Source organism: Diadema antillarum, unplaced genomic scaffold (assembly GCF_040938485.1).
Source record: "Diadema antillarum isolate AM-2024a unplaced genomic scaffold, OU_Dant_1.0 seq00000877_RagTag, whole genome shotgun sequence".
NCBI classification, from domain to species: Eukaryota; Metazoa; Echinodermata; class Echinoidea; order Diadematoida; family Diadematidae; genus Diadema; species Diadema antillarum.
This window is the reverse complement of record NW_027271741.1, coordinates 315,884-328,238: the sequence shown is the minus strand read 5'-3', so window position 1 is coordinate 328,238 and position 12,355 is coordinate 315,884. Positions and strand designations below refer to the sequence as shown.

The window sequence follows — 12,355 nt, the reverse complement described above, 5'->3', positions numbered from 1 at the left end:
ACAAAAGAGAAAGAATAAGAACTGAGTAAAAAAAAAAAAAATTGGCGTATAAATACTCAGGTATACAAGTGTATATCTACAGTGTGTACAATCAAGTTCATAACGAATTCAGAGTACATAGTACCTACATGGAGTGTAATGCTTAAATGGGAGCATGAACGCTGAAACCAGAGGTAAAGCAAGCATACACTTCAAATTGATCTGCCATGCATTGAAAGAGGATAATGTAAAATAACAGGTTGTGTACAGGTTAATGGTTCTAATCAGGCAAATGTTAACCCGTTGAGGACGAGTCCCGAGTATACTCGGGCAAGTGTCTATGGGAAATGCGTGTTGTAGCAAAATCAAACCGTCCTGAACAGGTTAATGGTTAATGGTCTCAAAACACCTTTCCATGGAAAAGAAAGTATTTTTCTACCTCACAAGAAATACTTAAACATGTCTCATATCAAAAGGAAGATGTAGATTTGACTTCTGACATAATAGAGATTTGTTTCTGATTAATATTGTGCATGTAGCACTTTAAAGGTAGTGTATTGATAGTTTTGAAAGTTGTTTTGTGAGATTCAACAATTTTATTTTGGCATCATGAATATTCCCCAAAGACCCAAAGCTGAAAATGCATTTGACAACTTCTAAACAGCTGATAATTGCCCCCTCCCTCACCTACTGGTTATTTTTAATAGTAGTTTAACACTTGACAAGTGGTTCATGTCAACTTGAGAACTAATCTATAATACAATCAATGAGATGACAGCGCGTTTATTTACCCAGCGTCCAAACATCGTATGTACCCCCAAATGACGTTTACACCATATATCCGCCTCATCTGCCGTTCTGCCGTGTCATGATGTTGTCATCATCGCCCGTCCAAACAGCTCTCGGGGCACATTCTCGGGCATGTTCTCGGGTCTAGCCTGCATTACATGTACGTGCACATGAGTAGTGATGCACCAGTTGTGATGCCACAGCATAACATGGGTACACAAAGCACGCCAGAACATATTAGTCAAATTGTCATAGGTCCCATGCCGGTAGGTAATCATTTGCTCCAGTAGAGTGTTAAAGAGCACACTTTTTGGACAAAAATATAATGTCCTTTTGTATGACTTTTTGCATAATTTTCTTCTTTGTCAAATTTATTAGGGAAGAGAGGTATATTTCTGCTGCAAATTAAAAAGATAGGTCTAAAAAAAAAAAAAAAATCTTGTGTGTCCCCATGTACGTGAATTGTAACAATCAGGATAAAACAACTAACTTTAATCGTGTTTGAGGAGCTATTAAAGTCATTGTTGGCCGTGATTTGAAAGAATTAGAGAGCAGCTATGGTCACAGCTTGTAGAGTGGCATCCACCATACAGCATGGTAGAAGATTTGTTGCAATTAGACATAACATAAGAAAGTTTTGAAGTTGGTAAAGTTAATCCTGTTCTTACAAAACAGTGATTTCAGCAGGGATCATTTCCTAAGGGATATAAAAACATGTATTTCCCATCTAGATGCCCGCCTGAATGTGTCTTGGGCTTGTCTTCAATGGGCAAATGTTCCAGAAAGCAGACACACGCACATAGTGCCTATAACTACAACTGTAGCACTAGACCAGGTTGAACAGTGGACCTGGTTGAACTATCTGACAGGTTTTGTCTGTAACTTACAATACACTGTCAAGCCTAGTCTGACCTTAGTATTTTATTAGGCTAGGACACGGCATCGGCAGACGTAAAAACCTTGCACTGTTTGCGGGAGTACTATCCTAAAGTACTCATGTAAAGAGAAACAAATAGACACTATCGCATCACTGATTAATGAGCCAACAAATACAACAACATTTGCATAGACGGCTGGTGGGAGGGAGAGGCTAAGTGGTCATAATTTGCAGTGTTATGCAACGAGTTCTAATTATTTGTCGCTGTGTCTAGGCAATCAGGGTCTATTTATCTTTTATGCCGTTTTCCTTTCCCCGACATTTCACGGACTATTGTGCACCGATCTACAAAGCTTTTGGCATGCAGCTACCATAAAGTGATATAAAAGTGACTTATCAAGGGTACCTCTTTTGATACTTACACGTCATCAAAGTACTGCTACTGCTGTTTTTGCGACCAATTTTGCACTGTTCTTTCTCTCTCATCTTAAAAGTGCTTCTCACCACTGTGATATTTTGAAAGCCTCCACCTAATTCATTTGGATGATATTTTCATGCATTAATTACTTTAATAAATCAATGCTTCAGTACAAGTGCAGTTGTATCACAGCTATAATTATATCTGTATAAAAGTAATATCCCATCTGTTATCGGTGAATCTGTGAGAAAATTTGACATTTTGTGATAAATTCCTTGAAGCCATGATTTTCTTTTTTTTAAGTTATCAATGGCTCCACTCATGCTTCATCTCCATGACGATGCAGTCAGTTGCCTTGTAAAGACACAATTCTATTACTGTACAGATATGCTGTCTTTTACATATTTTTCTTTTCAAAAACGACTAAAGGATTGCTCTCCCACGGCAAATAAGTACACCATCCCTTCTAAAATAATCATAATGTGTCTTGCTTGGAGAAATATGATTCATTACAAACTAAATGCACATTGAACTTTACAGCAGGACGATTGCATTGTGTGAATCCCAAGGGTGAAATTAACAACCTTTTCACATCAGCTCTGACAGCTAGACAAAGGGGATGCTTGCTCATGCTTGAAACATTATTTTTTCAGTGCCTTAAATACTTGTGATTATTGAGGCAAGTCTGTTATGTGTTTGACGAAGTGATTACATGTTGATCTGTTCATTTGATATATTAGATAAAAAAGCTGATTTAGATATGTAATGAGATAAAGTAATGCCCAAGATATTATTTATTATTTATTTCAAAATAAGACAAAAAAAAAAGAAAAAAAGAAAAGAATATTGAATTGTTAGAGCAGTCTAATTTCCAGACCTGGCAATCACAAATTAGTTAATCTACATGTAGGTGATATGTTTCTTGTTTGTTTGTTTGTTTGTTTGTTTGTTTGTTTGTTTGTTTGTTTGTTTTTTGTCAGAGAGACAAAATTTACTTGTCTGCCATTAAGGATGGCATAAAATCAAAACCTTCAAATTCATTACTTCTGAGTAGGGCTATAAAAGAATATGCCCATTTAAGACAAACAACGACAACAACAATAACAACACACTCACAAAGACCCCAAGATAAAAAAGGCAATTGATTAAAAACTATATCATTTTACTCAAAAGAAGTAATACCAAAAGTTACTTGATAGATTTCACTATGAACCATGTCCATGTCCTCAACTTTTCAGAAATGTCAGAGTTCCTTGTGAATGCAGCATAGATGAATTTAACCCTATACACCTGTGCCACATCCTGGCAGATATTTATGGCAGTTTGGACAATTTTTTTGATAACAGTTATCGGCGGGAATGACAAGTGTTTACAAACACAGATAATCAGATGTGAATCAAATGGGAGGGCAAAGCCAGAATTCCCTGAGCCGCACCCATATTAGCCATCTACAGGGACAAATCTTCAGGCCATTATGATAAGCACCATGGTGATAATAATAATGATGATGATTGGGGGTGGGGTTTACAGGGATTCTATAGAAGCAACTTTTGGCACGATTATGTACAGCATGGGAAAAGAGGACAGTAAATGGAAATGACACACATTGGGGGGAGGGAACAATCATTTAGTGATGTTTCAGCATTAAAGGGACTGTACAGTACTGGTTGAGGTGAGGATTCAGCTTTTAACTGTTTTGCAAGATATTTAGAAACCACTCTATGAAATGTTAAAGAGCATATAATTCTAAGGGGAATCAAAAGTTTATTTGATGAAAATCGGTTTGAAATGACTGAGATATATCTCAAAAAACAAGGTATAACAGAGAGATCACTTATAAAAGTCGTGGCCTGTCAATTTTATTAGGAGCATTTTTTTGTTGATATCTCAGCCATTTAAAGGCCAATTTCTTCAAATAAATGTTGAACCCTTCTTGAAATTACATGCTCTTTCATATTTCATAAGAGGTTTCTCATTATCTCATCAAAAAAATGTTATAAACCTGAATCCTCACCTCAACCAGTACTCAACAGTCCCTTTAAGGTACGAGAGGATAAGGCAGATGCAGGAACCCACCCACTTCTTAGGTGTAGTTTACTGCAGTATTTAACATGGCATCTTTCAATTGGCAAATCTGAGTCTTACTGCACATCTTTTATCGGAGAAAGATTTCATTTAACTACTTCAGCTCTTTATGTTCCATGTTCGCATGCCCTATCTCAGTTGACGGTGTGCCAAGTTTGCATATTTTGCTCTAAGGTGCAAACGTGCCCAAACCGACTGACAAATTGCCAAATGCCACAGTACAATGAAAGCTTCGCACGCATTTCCATTCCTCGCACAGATAGCTTGCATTGTGTGGTGATTGAAAAGCCATGTTCCATAGGGTGTTTTTTTTTAATAGTAAATTCTAATTTTTTGTTGCAGTAGTGCACCTGTCTGGACAACAATGTATCTATAATTGTATTGGCCAATTGCAAGAAAAATAATCATATCTGTGTCATGATATTTCAATACATCATAGCAAAGCTTAGATTTTTCTCTACAACTTTGCTCACTGCACGTCTACCATAAACATTTCTATGAAAAGTCACAAGGCTTTGAAAAACAAAATCTCTTCAAACAGTGTTCATGCATTGTGGTCTGAGAATAATGTGGCACACTGTATACAGGGGATTTGTGTCATGGTGCACATAAGAGTTAGAAGATTCACTGCATCTGCACAAAATGAGAATTAGATTCTAAAAGCAGAAAGTACCAATTTACAAAGAGAGGAGAGAGGAACAAAATTTCTTGCCAATTCTGGAAATGTTGAATAACAGAAGTCAAAGTGATTATGAACGAATAACCAAATCAGGTTCTCACACCACGTGTAGATCTTGCTCTCTGTCACAAAAGAGATGTATATATCAGTTTTGTAAAGTGTATATTCTACTTTCTCAATGAAATTTAACACTAAAGTTTCACTTTACACTATCTTTGACTTTATAGCGGTGTCCACAGTCCCACGAGTCTCTGTTTTTGTTTTTATTTTTTAATTGATGGCAAGGACTTCTTTCAATGGGTGTTTAGGATCACTTACTGATTTGACGAGTAAATAGCTCCTTGCTTTCATCCAGATGAAAGTTTTTACTAGCTCTTGTTTGGGAAAGCTGTGGATTGAATGGCTGGCTAATTGGAACTCTTTTTTTTTTCTTTGTGATGCATGCCAGCAAAGTTGCTTGACAGTCATCAGAGAGCAAATATCAAACTTCCACCTCAGAAGGTGAGGCGTTAATGAGCCACTTATGACATCATGAAGAATTGACCTTGCGCACACTCTCACTTCCTTTAGTCCAATGCATTCATTACTGTGTAGGGGGTTTTAAAGCAGTGGTAGCCAGCCTCATAACTTTTAGTGCTGAGTCAAGGTTTTCACTGCCAGGAAGTCACAAATTGTGAGCCGGGGGGTAACAAGCAGAGCTTGCTTCTCGTGCATAGATAGCTAGGGGACAAACGATGAGCTCATTAAGGTTTTGGGAACAGTCCAAAACAGCCATACAACTCTTCACTTCAATGCTGGAATGACACCAGAAGAATAGCATGTAGACAAGCCCCCTGTCTGTCGGATGAATGTTTTGTGTTTGTTTTCAAGTTTTCGGGACACTCGTCTGGGATCTTTCCATCTGTGAGGGGACAGTGAAACGGAGCTGCAAATATTGATCCATGAACTGTCCATGTTTGCACCTGTTTTTGAGAACAACCAGTAGCAGCACTGCTTTTGATAGCTTGCATCCTCTCAGCTCTACAAACCTTTTGATTTTATACCCAACTGCTCCTGCTATATAGGGCTGAGTGGAAGGTTTGGCTGTGGTTTATTCATATCATACTCAAGTCTGTGGAAATATAAGTGGATTTACACGAGGGATATGTTCAGGTCCTGCACAGGTGGCCAGCGGCCAAAGTCCTCCAGCAAGAAGAAAAAAGGTAAGCAATAGATTTATTACAAGAAAACAATTCTCTTTTTTAATCTATCAGAGCCCTTATAGTATGACCTGACAGTATTTATCTCATCCTGTTTATCTCATAGAGATTAGTTATTGGCACGCTGTAAGAGATATGTCTGGACACTCAGATGACCTCATTGGTCCATATTGGTTAGGTCAGTCCTATCATTTGAGATTGCTGTTTCCACTATAGGATTGCGTGTATGTGTGTGTGTGTGTGTGTGTGTGTGTGTGTATTTGTTTTTTTGATATTCTCAGACCTTTTGTTTTTCAAGAAAATGCCAAAGATTGACATATATTTATTAGAAGGCCCTATTAGTAATCCTTAATCACATCTTTGCTACAGATAAACATTTTCATGTTACAATTGGTGTAAAATTGAGTTGCTAGTGCCAAATCTCATTCAGTAGAGGATATGTATATGTATTAATGTATTTATCATTATGAACGGACAGCTAGCATATCATATATGTTGGAGGGGGCAGAATAATAATTTCAGCTTTGATATGAATCAGTGCTGCAAATGTGTGTCCTAAATTAGATTTGAAATGCTGCCATGGTGCACGGCTAATCTTTCTTGGCCAGCACGCTGAGCCCATACTGTATGTGGCGTGGATCGGACGTACGGCACGTAGCTGCTGGCATGGACATATGTCTGTTGGATGTGGATCAATATTTTCCCTGTGTCAACAGAACTCTTATTGAAGCTGTGAAGTGCTGATATTATGAGGGATGACGAGTTGTAATACTTGGACATTGCGATGGTCTGCCTTGCTTTGCTGTTCAATATTCAAAACTCTTGATAGAACTTGGAAAGCTCCTTGTTGTGTCAATTTTTTTGTTTCGTTCAATCATTCGAAATGGCAGTTGAATGATTTTCATTATTATTGTATTCAAAGTATTAAAATATGTCTATTTTATTTTACACCTGCAAGGGCAAAATGATTTGAATACACTCCCCTCTCAAACTTAGAATGAGGTGGAAAGTAGAAACTTGTTACCAATGTCTTGACTTTACTCAATGGAACAAGGCATGTGAGGTCAATGTAATAAATGCTGGTTGTATATTGGTATTGGTTGTATATTGTTTTGCCACATTATGACGTCAATTATTTATACCACATTCAAACAAACTTCAATTGATATTAAAGGAAAAGTCATTTGAAGAGAGTGGTTACAGTTTCATTAGAATCTGACATAAAGTAAGAAGGATATGGAATTTCAGTGTATCACAAATTTTAATAATAATAATAATTGCATTTATATGGCGCTTCATACTGACGTTTCTAAGCGCACTTTGCTACTCATACAAATAGACTAGAAAACACAATAACATTAACAAAATTAACGTTAACAGTAACAAAAGAAGAAGAAAGAAAAGAAAAGAAAAGAAAAATACATGTGATACAATGGTACAATAATTGATAACTGTGTGCGCCTCCAGAAAAAAAAATTTTCATTAAACTTCCATATCTCTAAATGAATGATTTTACTTTTGTGAATTGAAGCCAACACTGAACATGTTGTGGAATTGCACTTAAAAGTCAAGTATAGAACTTATGGAAAGCTTTTTGCTCTGGCTCTGGCACTTTGAACCAAGTAAATTCAGAGATATTTCTGTCACCCCATCTCTGTTACTAAGAAGGAGACTGGAGGTGTCATCTTGTATACACTTACCAATCACCCACAATGACTAACTGAGGAAATACTTAATTTTGAAAATTACCTGGATCCTCTGTGCACGATGTGTAACTTGCTAGAATTTACGTGTTTCTGGTGACAAAATGCACACATAAACATGTTTTGTTTGAAGCAGATGACTTTCTTGGAAAGGAAGCATTTTCTAAATTCATATAAACTTTGCCCTTTGGAATTGGCAATCAGAAAAGGATTACCTAACGCACTGTGCATTTGAGTTGTGTTTGTTTAAATTTATCAATTTTGTGTTTCCGTTTTTTGAAAGGGCAGGGGATGTTTTTATGCTGTCTTATAGATTCATTTTTATCCTGAAATGTTTATTTCCCTTCTCAGACTCATAAACATTATTTCTCCCTGTGTCTTTTTTTTTGTGATGATCAGGGTGGAAGATTTATCACTGATAGTTCTGAATTGATCTTGCTAGAAATTCATCTTTCGCTACTTACTGTGGCAAGTGCTCTAGTGTGTGGCTTTCTGGGACATGTCTTACTTTTTTTTTGGGGGGGGGGTGGATATGTTAGGGTGCTACTTGGGGGTTTGCTGCTTGCTGTTAATTCTCCCCAAAGATGGAGGATTTTGTGGTAATCTCCGCTGCTTTTAGGGAGGATCTCATCTCGTTCATCAGGAGGAATGATGCGAGGCCATGCAGCGTGGGAGTCATGTACATAGTTACATTCTTGTCCGTCAGCATGCTTACACCAGCCCACAGGGTATTTTGTTTACTGAATTTGGGGACAGGGGCCAGGTTCAATGACAGATTCACTCTCATAGACAAGCTGATAAGTGAGACCAAGTAGCCCACTTTTTGTTCTGCTCATCCATCAAAAGTCACTGCTTTGATGCAGTGCAAGAAAACAAGAACATTTACAAAATCAGGCACAAAATGATAGAATGGATGGGATAGATGCATGTGCACAAACATGGAGTCTCCTGCCCATCCATGTTGTGCAGTGTAATAAAAAAAAGTAAGTTTTTAAAAATGCATCAAATCTATGTGTAGAAAGAATTACTAGCCCCAATGGCTAGTTGAAATGAATAGGCACTTGTCAAACTATGACAAGGTTCAATCAACAACTGTATTTAAGTTTGCAATGATGCCCCGTTACGTGATTACAAAAACATTTACATTACATTAAAGAGAGCAGTTAGTCTCATGTGCACTGAATGCAAGGCTTACACTGCTTGGCTGACTCAGCAGTTAATAGAAGGGTTTATATTGAGACGAACCAAGAGGAAGTGAAAATTACAAGCATAATCACTTACAATACCTTTTGTAACTTTGTCATAGAAAGGTGAATAGGGGGGTGTAAGGGCCATATCCCAGGGTGAGACCCTCTTAAAAGAATTGATTGGTGACCATCTTAGCCTGTGTCACTTTCTGAGTCCATGATATTATGGCTACATTGTATACAATGTGTAAGAATCGGTGGGTAGACAAAAGATGAATAGATTAACCTCTTGGTCCTTTTTTTTTTTGGGGGGGGGGGGAGGGGGCATGGGGTATGACATGTTTTTGGATTATTTGCAAGACAAGTAGTTGTAATGTATAAGTGTATGAGGTATAGATGTATGGCTATAAGTGTCTTCTTTACAAATATTAAACCTTATCTACTAAAGATATGGATGCTTCCTTCATGAATGTACAAGATCATTTTTTTTTTGTGTGTAGGAAAAAGAAGAAATTGTGAAGGCCCAAATGGCAAACTTAAGCCGAAATTACTTAACCTTCACAGAATCATACCTCAAGATTTCATTCTCATCAAAAGGGGTACCATACAGATGGTGTTTAACCCATCGAGGACGAGTCCCAAGAATACTCGGGCAGGTGTCTGTGGGAAATGTGTGTTATGGCAAAATCAGTCCGTCCTCAACGGGTTAACAGAGTTAGACCCACATGGGCAGTTGGGATCAAGAGCTTGTTAGTGGTTCAAGGGTGACATGAGTTTTCACCTGACCTGGTCCTCTAGATATCCACGGAATGCAAAAATAACCATCAGCGACGACGACGATGGGGAGGTGATTACTCACCGCTCCGTGAACATTCAGACTTTATTCTTGTGGAATGAGGTACCTTTCTTTGTAGCACTACAGAAGATGTAGTCACGCGTTAGACCCTCCATTCATCTGTGCATACAAAGTACATAGGTGTTTAAAGGGAATGTTTAAAGGGAACTGACGGTAGAAGTTTTTCATAGATGCACACATATGCATTGTTGGAGCAAAAATCTTCTGTGGAGACAACAATTGTCTCCAATTCGTCTTTGTGTTACAAAAAAAAAACCATGCAATTTATGACAGTCTGAATTCTTCCTTTCTTGGAGTCTATTTATGAAGATAACAAAACTCTTATGAGCTGCTACAAACTTAATGATCTGTTTGAAGTAGGTTTGAGTGTGTTGTAATTAACAGTTTATCAAGTTGATTTGACTGTTGTGTTTTATTCAAAAGCTATTAACACTTTACTTGTACGATTTTGTGTCTACTAGACATGCATTCTTTATTTGATATTAGTTGCTCAAAATTTTTTTGCTTGTTTGCAGATACTTTCTGAATTTATTCCAAAATGAACGTTAATGATAACAGTATGACATATAAATGACAAAAATAATCAACAATCCGCTAAATAAGCTAACAAATAATACAGTGTATATAATATATTTGATACTTACCCTTGTTTGATGAGATAAACATGCAATTTCGATTATCACGGTGATGCAGAGGGAGGGGGGTGGGGAGAGGAGGATAATGAAGATAAGTACAGCTCTATATTAACCTGTAATAACTTAAAATGTGTGATGCCTAGGAGCTGTGTAAAAAAAATGGAACAAAACAGGAAATATTTTGATCTGTCTTCTGACATTTTAGGGATTTTGACTTAGCCTGAGCGACGCGCAGCTTCAGTTTAATCACTGGAAACTAGGTTTGAGATCTGAAGTTGTTCAGAATGCTCTTTACTTCTTATAAACTTTTTTTTTTCGGTTAAGACATGGATGTTTGTAACTATGGGAAATAAACTTCTTCCTAGCAAAATCTCTGCTCAAGAGGAGACTCCACTCAGTTTTCAATATCATTGTGATTAAAAGAGTACAATTTGGGAAGCAGATGCTTAAGACTCCTTTGAAATTGCACAAAGAATAAGACGCTTATGGACTTATTGTAAAAGGGGAAATTTTCACATGAGTTATTCTTCATGCTTGGTAGGGTAAGATGAATTTCTTTTATTTTTAATTCCTTTAATGTGTTACATACAATGAGCAAAAAAAAAATGTGCTTGCATTTATTTTTGCTCTAGTTTCTGGTAGCATGAAATGTGCAAAAATATCCACATTGTGAAAATTTCCACTTTTAAAGGAAAAAAGGGGTAATACATTTTCATGAAATGATGATGTCAATCACAATCACACATGGAGATCAGACAAGATGACAATGTACTTGTCTCTCAAATCTTCCTTTTGTTTAACACATATATTTGTAAAAAGCCATTGTTTTTGTTAATTATTCAACAACAAAACAACCCCTCTCTCTGTGTAAGTGTTGTTTTATCAAAGTTGTTCAAACTTTAGAACAGTTCAATGTGAAGGAGATGTACATGTGTATACTGTAAAATCAAAAATGTTTGTGTGCATTTCAACTTTGCGAATTTCGCTGGAGTCAAGATTCGCAAACCTGAGAAGCACACAAAAGTTGTACTACACGAAATGCATTGAATGCCAGTGGTGATTTGCAGAACCTTCATGCCATGAAAAAGACCGTTGGCTCCAATTTGCAAAAAAATTTAAGCCGCGAAAATATGCTGTATCATATGTGACTGTGCACCTCAAAACGAACATAAAGTCGCACACACTGATTTTGCATGAGGACTGAAAATAAGTGAAATGGGTCAACCTAACCGAACTTGACTTTTTCATATTTTCTGAAAGAGCAGGTCTTCTTTCACATTATGCTAAAATTTGGTATCATAAAACGGGCAGGAAAGTGTGTTTTTTTAGCAGTTTATCTCAACATTTTTGGTAGAATAGTGTGATTATGTGTGTCTTTAGAATCCCTTTTTCATTTCTGAAAAACCTTGTCCACACTCTTCACTTTCAACTCTAATAACTTTTGAAAGGATAGGGCTACTGCTTTGAAAGTTGGCATTAATTATGGACAGAATGTGTTAATGAGGCATGCCTAATTTCAGTTTAATCTGATAATCCCTTCATTGTTGCTACTCTGGTGGTTTACTTCCTGTTTTTTGTCACATTCATCGCACAGCCAGCACAGTTTGGTACAGATTAAGCGCTTGAATAGACATTGTACTTCAGAGCCTCTTTTCTCAGTTCACACTTTTCCTGAGTTTGTGCTTTCTTTCCAATATTTAGATAGGTTAGGAGAGTCCATTTGATTTGAGTTATACATCATTTTAAAGCTTAAAATCTGCTCTTTCAGAATATGGTCTTAACTAAAAATTCATGTTTGGCGACTTTTTGTTTGTTTTGAGGTGCAGAGTCACATATGTATTCTTCTCCTTGAGTTCACGTCATGAAAGGAACTTAAATGAAGATTTATGAGGCAACCAATGGGAGAGTTGTGAAGCTGTGACATCACCACCTCATAATCTAATTTGCA

The 12,355-nt window shown here is 37.0% G+C and overlaps 1 protein-coding gene across 7 annotated transcripts in view; it reads left to right on the top strand.

Annotated features, from left to right (window-relative positions):
* The window catches only part of LOC139740744 (actin-binding LIM protein 1-like), a 223,497-nt gene that overhangs the window by 84,846 nt on the left and 126,296 nt on the right, over nt 1–12,355 (top strand). The window contains exon 1 of one of the 7 annotated variants that reach the window (XM_071651318.1): nt 5,499–6,029. The exons of the other annotated variants lie outside the window; for them this stretch is intronic. Coding sequence (XP_071507419.1) covers nt 5,972–6,029 — 58 coding nt within the window. The 5' untranslated portion in view covers nt 5,499–5,971. Of the gene's footprint in view, nt 1–5,498; nt 6,030–12,355 lie in introns of those variants that run through there. 7 annotated transcript variants of the gene reach the window in all.